The 20,459-nt window shown below is 45.1% G+C and overlaps 1 protein-coding gene across 1 annotated transcript in view; it reads left to right on the plus strand.

Moving 5' to 3' along the window:
- Window positions 1-8,131, plus strand: part of LOC107504072 (RUNX family transcription factor 2) — a 64,954-nt gene extending 56,823 nt beyond the window's left edge. Inside the window, exon 3 of the mRNA XM_016133053.2 lies at window positions 6,867-8,131. Coding sequence (XP_015988539.2) covers window positions 6,867-7,456 — 590 coding nt within the window. The 3' untranslated portion in view covers window positions 7,457-8,131. The remainder of the gene's footprint in view (window positions 1-6,866) is intronic.
- Window positions 8,132-20,459: the final 12,328 nt, after the last annotated feature.

Genomic DNA, 20,459 nt, shown 5'->3' on the forward strand with positions numbered 1-20,459 from the left:
CACCAGATCTTAAAACCAGAAGATTGCCCTGTGGTTCTCATGACGTTCCTGGAAAATAAAAGAAACAAATATTATTGGGCTGAGTTCATCAGACACTTAACCCTCCCTTTTGTGTGAGGCGTTCTGAAAGGAACAGGCAGCAACCCAGCCAAGTCTGAACCATCAAAGGCAAGGGACCGGCTGCAGTGCTGAGAGATGTTGCTTCTCTTGCAGACAGGTCTCGTCCTCTTCCCACAGACTTCTGCTTCTCTGATTCCCCAAAGCTACCCAGTTTCTCCTTCCTCCAGGCTCCTGAGAAAATGTCTCCCAAGGCTGCCTCTGGTGAGGTGTGTCAGAGCTGAGCTCTGCTGGAGGGCTGGGTGTGGGCTGGGAAGGGGCCACCCAGACTCCAGAGAATAAGAAAGGGAAAGTTTTCCTTCTAGAGCAAGAATTTCTGGAATCATGCAGTGAAGCGGTAGCCAAGTTGGGCACCCATTTCTCTGATGCGTGCTTTCCCTGTCCCCTGTATCCCTGTACGTCTCCACGTTTCCATGTCCCAGGCGTCTGTAGCTATGACTCTTGCAAAAGCCACTGTCATTTTGTTATTGCTAACCAACACCTGGATCCTCCTAACCAGCCTCCACTGCTTCTACGCTGTCTGCCCTCTGCTCAGTGCAGCTAGGTAGACTTTTCAAAATACAGAACTGATCACGTCACACACACCAATATGCTCAGAATTTTCCCAAAGCTTTCCATTGTTCTTAGGATAATGGTCAAATTCCGTAACAAGTTCTACAAGGCCATGTGTATCAGGGCTTGATTTGGCTGTGAGTGACAGAAACTCCAGCTTAACAAGGGATTGAACAGATGAGATTTTCTTTTCTCATATGAAGAGCCTGCAATTGAAGCAGCTAGGGTTGTCATAGCAGGTCCTCAGAGTTGTCAGGAGCTCAGTTCTTTGCTCTCTCATCCTCAGCACGTGGGTTCTGCTTCATGGTCCAAGAGGGCTGCTTGAGCACTAGCTACTGCAACCAAATCCCAGGCACAGGAAGGAGGAGTTGCACATAACATGTCTACGTGCATCTTTCTGCCCAGAATTTAGTTACATGGCTACCGCTAGTTGGAAGAGAGGCTGGAAAATGTAGTCTTTATTCTAAGTGGTTATGGGCCAGCTAAACAGAAGAAAAAAAAGAGGAGAATGAATATCCAGTGACGGCTGACAGTGTGCATCATACACTACATCTCCTAACCCCTACTCTCCTTTTGAGCTTAATTTCACCTCATGCTTCCTTCCCCTACCCCCTCTACTCCTGTCACACTGGCTTTCTCTAGAATTTCCATATATTGGTAGTACTCCTTCTTGCCATAGGACCTTGGTCATGCTTCAGTATCTGCGCTGCCCCCTTCCTACTTAACTACTTATCCTTCAGAATGCTACTCGAGCAGCATTTCCTCAGGAAATTTTCCTTGAATAGGTCAACTTCCTACTTTAGATGCTTATAGCATGTAGATTGTGTCACAGTTGCAATTATATATCTGTTCTATTATTTGATTATTTCCTGCCCCCACAGTGAGGTCAGGGTTTAGGTCTGGTTTTAAACACTATAGAGCATTCATCTGGGCATGCTGTATGTGTTCAATAAATATATATGAAATTAATTAGTGAATAAATTTAGCTATTATATAATATACTAAAATAGAGGCTGGGACTCAGCAAATGATTTTTTTTGTGCAAGTGGTGGAGGGTGGCCCAGGGGCCCAGGGGAGACGAAGTTGAGCAGGGGAGGGTCCTAAATTACCCATTCAGATCAAGGAGGCCCTTGGGTGTGGTGAAGGAAACACTGACCTGGAACTCAGCAGCCTGTTTTTTGGTCTCAGCTCAGCTCCCAGTAGCTGGGCCACTGCCTGGAGACAGTGAGAAGTGGTCAGATGCTGGATATCTTTGAAATTTGAAGGCACAGCGTACAACCATTGCTGGCAGATTAGACGTGGGGAGTGAGAAAAAGAGAGGGGGAGCAAGGATTAGTTTTAGGGGTTTGGCCTAACAAATGGAAGGTCATTTACTGAGAAGGGGAAGACAGCTGAGAGAAGCAGGTTTTTTAGGGAGGTGATCTGAAGGATTTATTTGCAAATGAATCGCAGGTTCCCACAGCTGGCTAGTTGTACACTTTAACCCTTCCATAGCACCCCCCGGAAAAAGCCAAAGCCCCAGGCTGGTAGGTGTGCCACATGGGTGTAAAAAAAACAGAAAAAAGTTCAGTCTTTCAAGGTGCATCGTTGCCAAGTAAGTATTCAGCCTGACTCAGCAAGAAGGTTAAACAGAAAGTGGTCAGAAGACCTAGGCCCGCAGTTGGGTGGGAAGCAGTCTCTTTCTGCCAAAGACCAGTGACAAGTGAAGGCATATCCATACATGGTCACTGCAGAAATTTTTGAAAATTCAGGAAAGTATAATCCCATCACATGCCGAACATCTTCACGTATTTTCTCCTAACCTTCATTTTGCAGTTTTCTAGAAGCAGTTGAACTCATCCACGTAACATGATTAGGCAATTTCCTTTTCTCATTCGACAGTAGAGCACATGTTTCTAAATTGCTTTCCAGAGAGGATGTACAGACCTACTCTACTACAAACAGTGTAGTAGATTGCCTCTCCCCTGGCAGGCTTGTCAGCAATGCATATTAGCAAGAGAACACTTTGAAAATTTTGCGAGCAAAAAATGGCAATTCATTATTCACAATTATTTCAATTCATAATCATTATTTTAATTTGCAATTCTTTTATTTCTAAGAAGGAATACTTCTCAAATGCTTATTAGTTATATATTTCTCAATATATATATCAACTCAATTCATTATTATGATTTGCAATTAAATATATAATATTTATGTTTGACATATTTTATGTATATGAACATATTTAATATTATATAGATACACGTTACACACTTTCAAAACAGACTTTTACAAAGATATTTGTGGGATGGTAAAAGGAACCAGAATCACTGAAATTTAGTCAAATTTCACCTTCCTCACCTCAAAAAGAAGCATCATGCCCAAATGGTTATATGCATGAGGGAGATGGCGGTAGCAGTGGGAGAGAAAGGAAGGGAAAGTTTGAACTGAACTGTTGGGTGAGCCTGGTTCACACGCCAGCCTCTAGTACACCTTAGTGAGGGTGCAGCTCCAAGCTTTCTGAGCGAAGCAGTACTAAGTAAGTAGTGGTAAATATCTGCTGTGCAGCTTTTTTGAATTTCTGCCCCAATCTGATCTGCCAGATAGATTTGGGCATCCACCCAGAGGTGACCCGAGAGCCGAAGGCCCTGTCTCTCCGTCAGAGTAAGGACTCTAATTGGTTCAGCTGTGTCTCCAAAGCCTGGCACAGAGTGGATCCTCAGTACCTATTTGTTTAATGACTGCAATGATCAGGAGCCTGAATAGACGACTAAGAGAGAAGACACTCTGTTCTCTGTTCTGTTCTCAGCTGTGTCACTAAATAGCAAGTACCTTTCTCTCACTGGCCTCTGAGGTCTTCAAATCTTTAATTGATCCAGTGAGGGCAAAGATCCCTTCTAGCTCTGAAATTCTGTAAAAATACCGAACTCATCTTTGCCTTAGATTCCTCTTCTACGATATAGGATGAAAATATCAGCTCCCCATAAGGTTGCCAGAAAAAATATGGGACACCCAGTTAAATTAGAATATCAGATAAACAAGAAATAATTTTTTGAAGTATGAGCATGTCCCAAATATTGCATAGACTCTGTAAATAAGCGAAGCACCGAATGGTTAAACAACATGCATCTGGATTGGTTTACTGCATTTGGAGCTGTGTTTCTGGATCGATGATGATTATATGGCTTTCATTCAACGACTGTTTACTGATCATCTACTCTATATGCCAGACACAGTTTAGGCCCTTGTGACACAGCAGAGAATGAAATAATCAATGTCTCTCACTTCGTAGGGCTTGCATTCTAGTTAACAAGAAACTACAAAAAACATCACGGGCTCATAATTCTCAGGAGACTAATAAAGAGGGATAAGGGGCAGAGACCATACAAGGAGGTAAAGGAAGGAATTAAGGAGTCTGATTAATCGACCCTCTGCACCTGAGCATCCCCAACCTCCACAAATAGCTGTTTTTGTAACAGCGAGACCCTGATATTATTTTGTAGTAGTCACTGAAGCTGCATAAAAACCATGTCATTGATTCAAAAGCTTATCTCCCAAATCAGGGATAAAACAAATGATCAGTTGCTTGCATGGAAGAAACCTATAAATCATTTAACCCAGATTTTTAGCTGAGCCGGGGCTGCAACCGAGTTTCCTGACAGTGGGAGGAAAGTTCTGGGAGGTGATGTACTTGTTTAAAAGGTTCTTCTGTTTTTTCAAATTTATTTACCAGTCAAGCTTGGGTGAGTCCTGACCACTTGATGTCTTTTGAAGTTTTAGCTGAAACAATAGTGAAGGGTTTTCCTCTTTAAGAAATCTTCACCTCCCCGCTTCCCCCTCCAAGGCAGTGCTCTCTGGTCCAAGGCTTTGTTGGAGTCTATCAAGCTAACTGCAGGAGAGGCCACTTCTCTTATTCCTTTGGCAGCCAAGAAGGGTCATCAGCATCAACACTATTACTATTTTCATAATCATATCAGGCTTCCATGTTGCTCCTCAACACCTGGCTACTCTAGTTTCTACAGTCATGAATCCTATGCTTTATTGCCAAGTTTGTCTATTTGGTCTACACGTCTTCAAAGAGTGGTTCCCAGACCAGCAGATCCCCATCACCTGGGAGCTGGCTAGAAATGCAGGGTCTCAGGCTCCACCCCTGAACTGCTGAATTACAACCTGCCCTTCAACAATGTCCCAGGAGAGTGGCATGCACATTAAAATTTGAGAAATGCTGCCCTAGTACTGGGGTCCCCAACCCCCGGGCCACTGACAACTACAATCAGTGGCCAGTTAGAAACCAGGTCGCACAGTAGGCGATGATTGGAGGGCAGCAAATGAAGTTTCATCTGTATTTACAGCCGCTCCCCAGTGCTAGCATCACCGCCTCGGATCCACCTCAGATCATCAGGCACTAGATTCTCACAGGATCACTGGTCCTTGGCACCAAAAAGGTTTGGAATCATTGCTCTAGAACATTCTGGTGCTTGCATCTATTTCATCTTACATGTGGGTTTCTATTTGATTTAATATAAAGAAGCGTCTAGTCTGCTTCAAGACTTGGATGTGTGAGGCTCATTAACATCTTTCTCAAGTAAAATTAGATCAGTTTGGGGTTTCTTTTTTTTTTTATCATTTTCAACTCACAGGAGTTATGTACTTAGAAGTGTCTGCGATTCTTGGTTTACAAAATAAGATCATGACAGAAACCTGAAGAAACTAAGTTTTGGTGGAGGAGAGGCAGTTCCGTGAAAGCCAGTAACATAAAGCACCCACAACATTTCTATGAGAGAAGTCTGTAGGCACATTGGTGGCTTCTCCTCAAATGTTGTCCCTCGAGGAACAGTTGCCTCCCTGGTCCCATCAGACATAATTCCCGACCACACAAACTGGACATCTGAACATCTGGGGCCTGTGAGCCCTGTGAGAACTTTGTTGGGCACTGAAGTCAGGACCGATGAGGGAACAAGCTCTCACCGGATCATTAGGGCTTCTCTGAGTCTCAGCCAGACACAGATGAAGCCACAGCTCAACCATGACGAGTGGTAAGAGCACATATGTTCATATGCAATGGGCACGTGTTTACTCATGGACTCTTTCATCATGTCACTCTCTCCAATATAATAAGCTACGGTGATCAAGCAAGTTCTGCCTTTGAAAGGCTCGGAAACCCTGAAGGGCAGAGCATAAAGGTGGGCAGCCAAACAGGCAATGCAGATAGCCAAGAGCAGATATTCCAGCTGGAATTAGGATACAGGCCTCCAAGACTTGGCTCTGGTAAAGCTTTGAACTGCTTCCAGGGTGAGCACAGACCATCCACCCAAAGGCAGTGAACAGGGTGGCTGAGACAACTGAGTTAAGGTCGTTGGCATTGATGTGGATCCTTTGATCCGAGGTTGGTAAACTTTGCTACTGTACCCAGTCACAAAAAGCTGCCACCCACTTTCTACCTGGGGCTTATGGGATTAGGAGAGAAGGAACCAAGGTGGGTTCGTCAAGTGCTTCCAGGTCTTTGAGTGCTGCCCATTTATAAATTTAGATCTATGCTTCAAGTTGAGACTTTTGAAGGCAGATGGATCAGTTCTGGAATTGTCCCAGGGAGTCACTGGGCCCAGCCTTCTTGTGCAGCTGGGGAAATAAAACCAAGTCTGCAAGGGGGAACGGGACTAGCCCAAAGGTCCAGGGCATTTTCTGGCAGAACAAGAATTCATGCTACTATCTTTTGGCTCCTGGCCCCAAACTTTCAATTTCCCACTAAAAGCTTAGCTTTGCTGGGGCACTAGACCCTGCAGTCTTTTTAAAGGCACTTTTGCTTCTGAGAAGAGTGAGAAAGGGCCCTCTCTTTACAGCCTGCACCTACTGTCTCCGACAAGATTGCCTCCAAACAGGTTGATACCCAGGCCCCTGCTGGAACTTCCTCGCTGTCTTCACAGGAGTGCCACCTTTCCAGACCTCAGTGGAGGTCCTTATCCATCAGGATGCGACATGAAACGCCATGATTCTCCCTGCATCTCAATTCCTCTGCTCGGTGCCACACTCTTCCCCCTTTGTTCTGATACATTAACTGCTCATAACCTTCTTATCCTTCCTAGATTGCAAGTCTGGGGGTAGGAAATACATTCCCACCTTCTTACCCAGTTCCTTTAGTATCTAGTATGGAGCTGAGCATACCGTTGACGCTCAATAAACGCCTGAGTGACTCTTTCTCGTTTCTTCCTTGGCAGATTCAGAGCCCAGTACCTTGGACTCCCAGTCTTCTACCACCCTGTTCCTCTCTTCGGAGGAGCCAGGCCCCTCCACCGCTGCCCTGCCGTCCCCCTCCTCCTCCTGTGAACCCCCGGCGTTTTCTCCTGGTCCCTCGGTGCTGCCCCCGCTGCTGCAGCAGCCGCTTCCCGCTGCCCTTCCCGGCTCCGGCGCCGCGAGGCGCACAGGCCTCTACTCGGTCGTTGCCTCCTCCCCTGAGGCTGCCCCGCGCCTCCTTGACTGGCTGCCGGGCTGCTCCTCGGCCACCTCTTCTGGCCTCCGGGCGGATGAGCGAGAGCGGCTGACGCCTGTCCAGGGCCCTGAGAAGGGCCGCACCCCGCGCCGGGCCGCAGGGGGCAGAGAGGAGGGTGCTGAAGACCCTGGAACCTCCCCACCGCCCTGCGCCCCACCTGCTGCTCCTGCGAGTTTGGAAGCAAATGTCGGTGACATCTTGGCGGAGTTGCGGACGATGAACGGCCACCTGGACGTCATAGCGAGGGCCCTCACCAAACTGGCTTCGTCCTTGGGGCCTCAGCCACAGCCTCTGCCGGATGCCCCAGATGCCAACTAATGGAGCTGCCACTGGACTATGCATCTGAGCAGTGCTTAGTAAAAGGATCCCCGAAGGCACCAAATATCCCCACCCGTCCCTCGCCCAGGAGCCAAGCAAAACCGGCAGAAGAGGGTATGGCTCTGTTTAATCCACTTGGCGGAATGGACCTCCCCTCACAAATGATGGCGCTTCTCACACCGTCTCCTACTGGAGGCTCTTTCTCAGCGTTCTCCCGTTCACACAGCTGCCCCACTCCTCTGGGCTCTCTTGGCCCTTCAAATGTCCTTCTCTCTTTTTGAAAAAGGCCTTGAGCTCTGGCAAGAAAAGTGTCCCAAGACGGTGGTGGAAACCTGGGAAAGATGGTCAAAGATTCATTATTCCACATCCCACATCTGTGACTTCTGAGTGAGGCGGAGGGATGGCAAGTGCAAAGCATGTTCCAAAAGCGTAGTTCAAGGGCAGCTCCAGCTTTCCTCTGATGACCTGACCTCTGGGGACTTTTATACGTTTCTTTTTTATTTTTTTTTTTAATCGTTTGGGAAAACTTATTTTTTTCTCACTATAACCACATTTCAAGACATTTGGAAAATAGAGAAGTGAAAAAATCTGATGTATTTGGAGAAGGGTGGGGTATTTAAGCCTTTCTTATGAATAAGAAAGTATTTTGTATAATAAAAAAAAATTTTATATGTATTGTCTGATATTGGTCTCTATTTGCCACATTTCTTCCTTTGCACAGTTTCACTCTTTCTGTTCTTAGTTACTTGTCCCAACCCTCCTTTATCCTTGGGTTTTATTTCAACTTTTGCTCATGTTTGCAAAGAATAAGCTTCTAAAAGTTCTCATACTTCTTTTCTAAAACTTCCAGATCTTCCTAAATTGGTTAAATCCACCCGTTTTCTCTGGATTGGAGCAGAAACTGAGGCACAGAGTGACTGGTAAAAAGGAGGAAGCCAGCATCCCTGGCTTCTACTCACTAGATGCCATGAACACCACCCTCCTCGACTGTGACAATGAAATAAACGTCTCCAGACTTAGCTAATGTCTCCTGGCTGAGACATGGATGGAATTTCAGAAATCTGGAATATCCTATGGCCTTCAGGATTTGACTTCCCATAATGAGGCAGTGTTCTTCTCACCTTCGTTTTTGAAATAGAGTTTTAATAAAGTGTGATTATTTGCCAGAAGCAAATGTATCGTTCTTTTCCCAGAGGTCAGAAATCACATTGCACAGAGTAAAATCCCACCCCAGAGCATTTGCAGGGCCCACAGCTGGTGCATTGAGGCTGGTGGCTGCCTGGGTTCTGCACTTTCGGTCCCAGGCCCCACCCCTGTTTCTCAGACTTCAGTGTGCAGAAGAGCTTGTTAAGATGCAGACTCTGCATCAGCAGCTCTGTGGTAGGGCTTGAGACTCAGCATTTCCACTCAGCTCCAAGGGGATGCTGATGCTACTGGCCCAAGACACACTTTGAGTAGTGAGGGGTTGTCTGCTTTGGGATTCCTGTGAGTTCAAGCTACCACCGTTCCCCAGGAATACTGCTTGTCCTTGTACCCCGCAGTGGCCTAGATTCCTCAACCTCTTGCCAAACTTTCAATCAGTTGTGTGTGTGTGTTTTTTAAATATCTATCTATCTATCTATCTATCTATCTATCTATCTATCTAATCTAGGCCAAAGTGTGCTAGATTTAGCCACTAACTTCTAAAGGAGCTTCAGTGGAGATCAAACCAATTCATAAAACATTTATGGAGTGTCTACACTGCTGTTACCCCTGGTGACAAAAATATGAGTAGAATAAGGATCCTGCCCACCCTCCAAAGGCTCCCAGCCTAGAATCTAACACAGAGAGAGATTATCAGTTTCCTATGTATAAATAATTTGAAGGGGATGTGGAGATGCAGCAGTGGTAGAGAAAATGGCAGTCATAGGGAGGTCAGGCTTCTTGGGGTTTGACTTTGGGAGAGTTATTTAACCCCTCTGAGCCTCGGTCTCTTAATCTGTTTCAAATGGGCATGATAGCACCTGCTCTGACAGGACCTATCAGAATCAGACATGAGGCTTTGCACTGGAGAAAGTGCTGTTCGGGTGACCTTTTATGGTTACTGGATATTGTGACTTCCTCTGTCCTGGGTCCTGTCAGGAGGGCCCTGTGGAGTGAGGGCCCACACTCTGATCTGAACCTCCTTACTGTCTCTGAAGGACTAAGGCGCCCCTTTTATTCAGAAAGAGAATTCATGGCCCAAAGTGACCATCCTTTGTTCTTCTCTTTAGCTGACGAAGCAGCTAAACTGGCATTCATCTGCAACTTTGGGATATCATCACACCTGGGTTTTCAGTTGTTTGTGCATTCCAATAGTCTCATTCTCATTTGAACTGACTTCTTTTCTATTAGATTAAAAATAACAATAGCAAAAGTAAATCTTTCAAGAAAAAGAGGAGCTGGCATATGAACCCTACATTCAGAATACAATGACTAAATCCTTTGGTCAGAATCCCAGTTGGGGTCTGTTTCTGATGGCATTCAAGCAAAGACCAGATGGGGCGCTGTTGGTGCTGCATCAGAAGGGATTCTATACTGGGTAGAGCAGTGATTTAAGGAGATACACACACACTCACACGCGCGCGCACACACACACGTACACATATGTATATGTATATGTATATGTATATGTATATGTATATGTATGATTCGGATTGAGGAAATCAGAAGAAGCAGCTGATATAGCACTCATTCCATCCAGGAAGAGCAGAGAAAAGCCTGAGCTCCCATCCTGGGTGAGGGAAGCCTTAGAAACTGGGCCCGGTCTAGGTTTTTAGAGATGGGGCTGAATGGGGATGGAAGGGGCAGGACTGGCCTTCATCTTGCAGAAGGTACAGTCAAGGGAAATTTGCCAGTGCCAGGGGGTCATGGTACAAAAGAAACTGAGTTTTAAAAATATATATTAAAATTTGAAAGGGCTCGGCAGGAAAAAAGAAAACCTAGTTTCATAGATTTTAGATAAAAACTTACCTCTAAGTGATTTTAAACTGTCCTGATATCTGTTTTTCCCAAGACTTAAGGTATTGTTAGATTTGGCACAACATAAGACAAGCACAGGATGTCAAGGTGGCAAGCAGAAAGTCAGTATAAGGCAATGGCAGAGAATAGCAGGCTTAAGTCAAGGAAGAATTTATCAGAAGTTACGGTAGCTCTTCTTCGTAAGGTCATGAGGGATCTGTTTCTGAAGGCATTCAAGCAGAGACCAGATGGGTGCTGTCGATGCTGCAGCAGAAAGGATTCTGCACTGGGTAGGGCAGTGATTTGAGGACGCTCTCATTCTAACTGAAGAGATCCTTGACTTTTCTTTTTCTCTCATGCCCATATACAATCTAACAGCAGGTTACATTGATTCTACCTTCTAATGAGTTCTATTATCCAACCACTTCTCACGACCTCTCTTGCTACCATTTGGTCCAAGCCACTATCCTTTCTCACCTGAGTTACTGCAATAGTCTCTTAACTGGCCTCTCTGTGCTCTCCATATTCTTACAGAGCTGCCAGAGTAGTTTTTAAGAAATATATCTGACCACGTCATTCCTCTGCACAAGACTTTCCAGTGGCTTCCATCTCACTCAGTGTAAGAGCCAGGGTTTTACATAATCTAGTCTCCCACCACCTGCCTGACCTCATCTCTTAGCATTCTATTCCACTAAAGTCACACAATCCTCCTTGTTGCTTCTCTCATGTACCGGGCACATTTCTACTTCAGGGCCTTTGCACTGGCTATTTTTGCAGCCTGCACCACTCTTCCCCCAGATAAAACACATGGCTTTCTCCCCCATTTCCTTCAAGTCTTTGCTCAAATATCACCATCATTTTAAAAGCTATAACTCCTTCCTTTCCCTCCATTCCCCAGATGCATTTCTTGTTCTCCTTTTTTTGCTTTTTTGACTACCTCACATGTTATAGATCTTACTTTACTTTTTGTCATTAGAATGTTAGCTCCATGAGAGAAGAAATCTTTGTTTGTTTTGTTCACTGCCGTCATTCCAGCATACCTATGCCTTTAAAAATAAAACAATATTTTGTAATAGGGACACATCAATTGTATCAATTCAGATAATACAGAGAACAAAGAAGAATATATACCCTGCCCCAATTCCACCCCCAAGAGATATTTTGGCAATTACTGTTTGAAACATCTGTGTCTCTGTACAAATGCATCCATGTGTGTGCAGTCGTACTTTACCGTGATCATACTATGCTTGCTCTTCTGCAACCTGTTCTGTTTGGGTTTTTTTTATAACTTGATAATAGATGGGGAAAAAAATAGATGTTATGTATGAAACAACATTTGTTTAACCAATCTTCTCTTTATGCTTGCAATTTTTCATGACTACAAGCAGGGCTGTAATGACTCTGTCTGGAGCATACATGTTTTTGCTCTTCTGTAATTATGTTGGTAAGGTAAGTTCCTAGAGGTGCGACTGCTGCGTCAAAAGGCATATGCTCTGACCTCTTGTTTTAGGTTGCTGCTGCTTCGTTAAGGTTCGAAAAGGGGAAGTGAATGACCAGTAGGAGGAACATATGGGCTTTGGGGGGTTCCATTGAAGAACCTAGAAACAGGGGGAAATAAAGACAAGGCTGCCTTCTGAAGGTAAAATTTTAAAATCAACACACAGTGGGCCAGAACAGAGATGTGCAAAGCCATCTCGAAGAGGTGAATCTTTGATGGTCATTCAAATGGTACGTTAGTCTGGGTCTGGCCAGGAAACAGAACCATCTAGGTTTTTCACACAGAGGGGATATTATTTAGGAATTGGAAACAAGGTTGGTGGAAGGCTGGAAGAGCATGGAGAAGGTATGGTCACCCAAGGAGAAGTAACTGCAGGAATGTGCTACCAGCCCTGCGTTGGAGAAGCCAAGAGGGACCTAGGACCAGCGTGACCCTAAAGCCCTGATAAGAGTTGAGTTGTTTCGGTAGAAACCCAGAAGTCATACTTCTAAGGCCCAGCCCCTGCCACCGCAGCCACTGCCATCGTCATCCTCAAATGTCGCTAGTGCTGTCACTGCTGCCTGAGACCCCCATTAGAGATCAGAAAGGAAGAGGGCCCGCATCTATGAGCCCCTGCCAGTGCCTCCCCTTCCCAGAACCTAGCTGGGAGCCTGTCGGAGGGAGTCTGGGAAATGCAGTTTGTGGGGCCCCCTATGACACAGAACAGAGCAAAGAAGGGTGGGAACACAGCTGACAGCAAATAGGCAAATGACGAGTGTCAGAAGTAACTTGAGTCAAAGCAGTGGTCTATCTAAAGATAGCAGCCGTCTGTCAGACAGCAGGCTTGGTCAACCATGAGCACACCGCACAGCAGGCACCATGGGCAGTACTCATGGCTGCAGAAGAGCACTTGACCCTCTGGGCCCAGCCACAGGTGGACACAGGCACCTTGGCTCCCTTGTTGGAAGCAGCTTAACAATTGAGAGTGTGGCAATGGGACACTGTCCCCAAGAGATGCCTCCGCTGCAGAGTGGGTTGGGTTTCTGAACCTTTTTAATGGAAGGTTAGGCCCCGGATAATAACAGGGTAACTGGGGTTTGTTGCCACCCTGGGAGACAGGAAGCCAGCCCTGGAACTTGCCCTCGGCTGTATTCCTTTATCTAAGAGACATCTGTATTAACATTTATTGGGCTCCTATCAGGAGTCTGGCCCTGTGCTGTGTGCTTTCTTTATAGGGTCTCATTTATGTCTCAGGACAACCCTGCAAGTTAGGTTGGGAACTAGGGTTTATAAGACCATTTCATTGATCAGGAAATTGAGGCACAAAGAGATCATGTGACTTGCCCATGGTCACACAGCTGGTAACTGACAGAACCTGGATTTCTCTACCTCCAAAGCCCTAGCCGTGCCACCACCTGAGGCTGCTTCTCACGTCGGACTTTTCCATTTCGGAAGTAGGTAATTCTCCCCTGGGGAAGCAGCAGAGCTGTTCTCTGGAAGTAACAGGTCTCTGAAAAATGAGAAATGTCAGCAAACAGAAACTGTAAACTGTAAAACAGGGGACCTTCTCCCACTCCTCTTGTCCCTGTCCCTCCCTCACTGGGGCCATAGCACCAATGAAGTTGTATGTATTGGGGGTGGGGAGAAAGGAGGAGACGCTGGAGGAAAAGACAAGGTACAGGAAAGAGTGGATGAGGAGAGGGGCCAGGAGGGTTTGGCCAACTTGGTGGCCCCGAAGGACTGATAATCTTCAGGTCCTTTAAGGTCAACACACTGCATGTTCAAAGGGACTTGGCCAAAACTGTACTTCATCCCCCGCCCGCCCGCTCCCCCCCTCCACCCCCAACACCCATTACTCCTTATCCTTTCAGGCTACTTGATTTAAACAACCAACTCTGCTTAGAGAACCAGAAAACGCAAAAATTTTTGCGATTTCTGTTTTGCCTTCATTAGAGTTCCAGGGTCATTTGCTAGGCCTTTTATAAAGCAAGGGCCCCAGCAAGCAGCAAGCTGGCTGACTCTAACCTTGGCTTTCATGGATGAGTTTGGCCAGGTACCTAGTGGGGCTCAAACCATTTCCACAAAGCAAATGTGCAAAGCCTTTGATGAGAGGCCACTGAGAGCATCTTCCAAAGCTCTCAGTTCCAGCTTCTTCCTCCCAAATGCACCAAGTGTTGTTTCTATTGCCCATGTGCTCTCTGGCCCAGCCACCCCTTCTGGAGGAGCAGGCACCTTCTGTTCTTCCTGTCCCCACTATGCCCGACACCATTCAGGCATGGAACTGGTGCTGAGTAAATGTTGATGGAGGAAGCAGCCCTGGGGTCCAGCCTGGCAGCAGTGGGCTCCACCTCTTGCTTCCTGAGGGCTGTCTGGGCTGCTTGGATGGAGATGAAGATCTGTCTGCCGGCCAGTCTGGTGCTGGCCCAGAAGGGAAGGTCATGACGACCTGCCTCCGTTGCAGCTTCCAGGCCTCGCCTTTGCTTGTTCTCTGGGAGCCTCGGTGTCTGCCCACAATGGCATGGCTCGTTCAGCTGCCCGGATTCTTGGCACACTGTGGGCTGTATCACTCGTTTCCGTGGTGAGCATGGCAGGGGCAGCCAGTACCCCCAGGCTGAGCTTTCCTCCAGGTCTCCCCGAGCGGGGGCTTGCACTGAGTGACTCCATTCTCAAAGTGGGGTTTTCTGATTTGGGAGGAGGGTGCACCTCAAAGTTGGCTGTGCTTTGAGCAGGAGTAAACAGATCTAACAGACATTAGCGATTCTTTCCTCTTATATTCCACTTTGTTTCAAAAAGCGTTTGAAATGCCTACATGGAATATCACATTTAGGAGGGTACTTGGACAGCATCTGGCCTCACCCCCTTCGCTGTGCCATTATATAGGAAGTTTACCCAGGTGGAAGAACTAGCCCAGGGGCACCGAGCAGATGTGGAGCTGAGCTGAGTCTCGTGTTCGCTCAAATGCAGCACTCCTCCAGTCCCTTTGAGTGAATCTTTCCAATGACGATGGGATGGGGCTGTCTGGAACTCAGTCCATATTTTTCAACACAGTCCGTGTCTCTAAAAGTGTGGATGCACACACTCAACATACATATGCACACACACACAGAATGGATTGAAAATTTTAAATGAATTTTTTTTTTTTTTAGTTTTCTAAAAAAAAAACTAAAAACTGTGGCCCATAACCTGTTTTAATTCAGCTTGTGAACTAAGAACAATCTTTACATTTTTAAATTGCTGTGAAAAAAAGTATGTGACAGAAGCCGTATGTGACCTAGAAAGCCAAAAACATTTACTCTCTGACCCTTTGCAGAAAAAGTTGCCAATCCCTGGTGTGGACATTCCTTTGTTCATCCAGTGATGGTAAACAGTCTTCCAGGATAGTGAAAACTCCTTCTTTCTAGGTAATCTGATCATCTTTACAGGGTTCTGATTCAGAAATTTAGAATTTGCAGCTTTTTCCCTTCATTCATCAGACACTTCTGACTTTTCTTTGTGGTATCTTGCTTTTGCTAGATTTTTCTCTCCTCAAGAAAAATAGTGCGGTAAACCCTTGGTCAGGAGAGTTCCAAAGGTAAGTTAGGGGGTGGAGGCTGGCAATGGACATTTACTACTTGTACCCACATGGGGCTGGTAGGCAGGGCACCCCTGCCCAGAGGCACCCTGCAAATGACTTGGTCTGGGCTGACTGGAGGTGGGGGCTGAGAATAGACAAGGAAACTTTCCTTCCCATCGAAGGAAAACATCAAGACGCTTGTGATCTGAGTACTTCTATTTCCTCCTCACTATGCAGGCTTCTCAACTAGTTCCTGTCTATCCAGGCCACTCATTTCTTGATAGTTACTGAACCAGAATAACCACAAATTGAGCCGGAAGCACACGATAACCTGCTGAACTCTGCGCGGCCTTGGCTGGGCTTCTCCCCGTGCACTTTCAAACACTGCGCTGGCCTCCCCCAGCAGCATAGTATCCGGCGAGCACCCAGCAGTGTCTGAAGCTCCAGCTTCGGGCTAGTTCCTCCCACAGTCAAAAGGAAGAAGGGGGGAAAGTGACAGGCAGATGGAACCAGGAACGTTCAAAACTGTCAGAGCTGTTCACAGTTGTTAAAGATTTATGCACAGGCAGTTTGGAGTTTAAATACGAGATGACACCAGAAGCCTTTAATGTACAGCGGAGCTTTAAGCATGATCTGGGAGCAGAAAATGGTCTGTGAACTCCCCTCTCCGAGATCTTAGAAGTTCTGTTCTATTGACTCCAGGCAGAGCCCAGCCACGGTGCACTTCATGGGCTCATAAATATAACATTATTGGATCAAAAAAAAAAAAAAAAAACAATCCTTCTACAACTGATTAAGCCCAGATTGGTCAACCCATAAATCAATGCTGAGTAAGAACTATAAAGTTGTGAATCAATGTGTCCCAGATCACCAAATCAGAATGAAAAAACTGAAATGAAGTAGCTGGAGTTCTTCCAAGATCCTTCTTTTCAACCCCTCCTCCCACTAGCTCCATATCCTCGCATGCTACTTTTCAAAGGCATTTATTTATTTGTTTGTTTGTTTATTTATTTATTTATTTATTTATTTATTTATTTAATTTATTTTTTGCTCCCTGGGCCTGGTTGTGAACAGCATATCAGGGCAGGATATTTAGTCGAGAAGTGAGGCTGGGGAAACAAGAGGCCGTTCTGTTGCATTTTTGATTAGAACTGATCTATGGCTCTGATACGTCTCCGTGACCAAGATCTCTACCCATGACTGAGAGATGATGGCCATTGTCATTCATATCATGGTGAAAGGAAAAGAATAAGATGTTTCATGTTTGCCTGGCATATAGTATATGATCAGGTCATATTCGGTCAATGAATGAATGTTTGGATCCAATTAATTTAAGGGCTCTGAGCCCCTACATCGAATTACTAAGCATAATAATCTGTTCTCCTAGACCTGCACATCGGGTTCGGAAACGCCATCTGGCTATCCCTGGTGGACATGGTCATCCGGTCATCCTTTTGGGATCTGAGAACTGAGGTGTCTGTGGTGAATGCTGCTCACACATGATCAGAGAGTATTTTGTGCCCTTATTCCTCTGGACTCCTAAAGCAAAGTTTGTTTTCTGAATCCCCCTTCTCCAAAATATCCTCTCCCGGTGCTATTTTGCCCTCTCTTTGATGGCCCCATTTTGGGGACAGGCCACGCACTCCTCCCTGCCCCTCCTAAGGGATTTATTTATTGTCAGGAGCAAGCTCTCTTGGGATGGGAGCTCTTACTATTGTCCCCCAGTCGTCTCAATGCTGAACTGGCCTGACACCTTCTCCCTTTTAGGAAGGTACACACGTGGTCCCTTACAAATTCCTTGAGCTGGTGAACTCCCAGTTTTATCAAACGCAGAGTCCAAGGGCTGGAAGAGACCTCAGTCCCACCTAGTCCCACCTGCTTGTTTGGGGAAATTAAGTTTTAGAGAGGGGTACTCACTAATCTGAAATAGAACTCAGGCCTTTTGTAACCCATTTTTCTTCCTCCTAGTGTGAGCCTTATGCTGACTGCATTCTTGTTCATCTCCCCTGTAGAGAAGGAAGGTCATTGTCAGAGTCCCCTGAAGCTGGTCTTAAAACACAGTTTCTGTACCGTCGGCTGTTTTTTTTTTGGATTCTTTCATTTGTCTTGTGTTTTCCTCTCCCCTTGCTGAGACTTACAAGACCATGAAAAGACAAGCCCAAGACCCTAAAGGAAAACTTCTACCCTCTAGCGTGCACCTCTAAGAGGAAGGAGGCTGAATGACAACACTAGTTGATGAATGAGCTCCATTTTGGTGTTTTACCACCGGTGGTCATAGAAACCCTGCAGGATATGTCCAGGGAAATGGATTTTGTAGGGTTAGCTAAATCTGTACCACCCACCACACAATAGCAGCATTGTGTGGAAAAGGCGGCTTTGAAATGGGTTTAGTTTTACGTTAGTTCCAAGTTTAGGTGAAGAGCCAAGTTCAGGTGAAGGACCATTTCTGCAACTGAAGGGTTAGTATTCCTCCTCCTCACCCTGATGCTGCCTTTGTCATCCTGACTCATTCACCTCTTTAAAATTCTAATATTATCTGGAAAGATGCTCAATTCCCCAAGTAAGAAGTAATATGATCATGCTACTTAGACATAACTCTTTAGACCCATGTGTGAGTGCGAATGTGAGAATCTTTTTTAGCCACTTAATGAGTCTTTTAGCCTCCAGGTCTGAGGGTCCCTGGAGCGGGGATGAGGAGGTTGTAAAAATGATCCTAATTCTTCACCACTCTTGTATCCATGTCCTTTGCCATGTAACTCTGAATTGCCCTCCATGGCTGTTCTGGGCTTAGTCATGAACTTATTTGGCCAGCAGTACAAAGTGGAAATGATGTGTATCTGTTCTAAACCTAGATCTCAAGAGGACTTGCATATTTCCTCTTGCTCTCTTGTGCATCTAGCATTTCCATGGCAACAGCTCGAGCTAGCCTGCTGTAGGAGAAGATACTGAGGATCAGAGCTGAGTCACCCCAGTTGTTCTAGTCCAAGCCAGTCCCGATAAGCCAAAAGCTAGCCAACCCCAAAGGTGTGAAGAGCCCAGTCAAAATTAGCAGAGCCACTTAGCTGACCCCCAGCTGACCCTCGATGTGTACTGTTGCGTGTCACTGAGGTTTCATGATGGTAAGGCAGCATTAGTATGGGAGTAGATGATTGATATGGTGAGTTACCTCATATACTTTTTAAGACTCTTTCATTCCTTGTTTCAATAAACTGATCACATATACTATATGGTCTGCACTGTTAGGTGTCTACTCAATATTCATTTTTCTTTTCTTTGCTGACCTACAGGACCAAGTGCCCAGCTAAAAACCTGCATTTCCCAGCTTCCCTTGCAGAAAAGAGTTTTCATATGACACTCCTTTGGCCAATAAAGTAATGAACAGAGCTCTTTGAATTGGGGTAAGGACTCCCTTTTTCCTTCTCCTTCTTCCTGCCCGGAATGAGAATGCAATGCTGGAGGGTATTAGGTCCCTGAGGTAACAGCAGAAGCCAAGAATGAATGAGAGGACAGAGGGAAAGCGCTTGGGCCTCTTGTAGTATGGCCGTGGTACTAGCACTGTAACAGTTCTAGAAAGCCTTATTTATGGACTTTTAGTTACACGAGTAAAAATAAGACTTCTAAATTATTATGCTTCTGGTTTTCAGGCTTCTCTTACTTGTAGCTTACTGTAATTCTTAATAGCATACACTAACACCTACTTTGTCCTCATTTGAAGAAAGTGCTTAGAACAAATACAGTAAAGTATATTCTAAAGCCATCTCACAGAAATTGCTATAGCGGTTCATTAATTATAAAAATAAAATAACAATTTCCTTGCATTTATATTTGTTAATAATTTTCAAAGTTCATGATGTTTTTACTTGATTTTCTCTTAATATACTTATGATTAGTATCCCATGTCCATTCTATTCTAAACGAGACTGAGGCACAAGAACATTAAGTGAGTTCTTCAAAGTAAAACAATCTGTTATAAAAGAGATGGGGAGAGACTTGAAAACAGGGTCCCTTGGCTTTCTGGGGGAAGGGTCTGATGTGCATCTCAATTAGGTCAAACTAGAGTGATTTAACTGATGCACCTTGGGCTATAACTGGCCTCCCACCAAAGGCATTTAATCTTTTTAACACTGTATGGACCATCCAAGACTGAAAGTCAATAGAGTCCAAGACAGGTGTGTCTATAGGAAGAGAGAGAAGAAAGAAGGGCAATTTGTTGCATTTCGTGTCCACAAAGTCATTCATTCTTTCCTCTCTGCTCCACAGTGGAGTAGTGTCAGTTGGTTGTGGATCTGTCTTCCTCGGGTTTCCTGCTCAGCTCATTAAGAGCTTTATTTATGTATCTCTGGCAGGGCTGCTTGGTACAGTTGTGTAGGTTGGTCACTACACAAGCCTGCCTAACTGAGGAGAATACAATCCACATTCTTCAAACAGTGGGCCCCACAGGATTATGATATACAAAGAGGAAGTGCTTTTTTCTAATTCGCACACAGGTTTTCTGTAGAACAGTGGGATTCCTGGTCTTGGCACCTGGAACACAATACAAGGTGCTTATCTGATAAATAAGTAACCCCAAGTGATTGCTTCTTTCTGAAGGTCATTTTGATCAGGTAGTATTAGCAACTCAATGTTTCTAGGGTGGGAGTTGGTGAATGAAATAGACACTTAAGATTTTTCCTCCTTAAGTCGCCACAAATACAGAAGTAGAGCAGCAAGATTCAGAGACTAAAACAAAAATAGAATAAACAGTCACCATTTATTAAACATTTTTTACATGTTAGATTAAAAGTACTTTATGTTCGTTACCTCATATATCCTTACAACAAAACTATGTGGTAGGTTCCTTAATATTCTCATTTTAAAAAGGAGAAAACTGGGGTTCTGAGAAGTTAAGCAAATTATTCATACAGCTAGTAAGAAACAAAGCTCGGTTTTGAATCTAGGCTTGTCTGATTTTAGAACTTTGTATTTTGTCCCACATCTCCTAAATATGTGAATTC

This window comes from Rousettus aegyptiacus, unplaced genomic scaffold (assembly GCF_014176215.1).
Source record: "Rousettus aegyptiacus isolate mRouAeg1 unplaced genomic scaffold, mRouAeg1.p scaffold_m13_p_1, whole genome shotgun sequence".
NCBI lineage: Eukaryota > Metazoa > Chordata > Mammalia > Chiroptera > Pteropodidae > Rousettus > Rousettus aegyptiacus.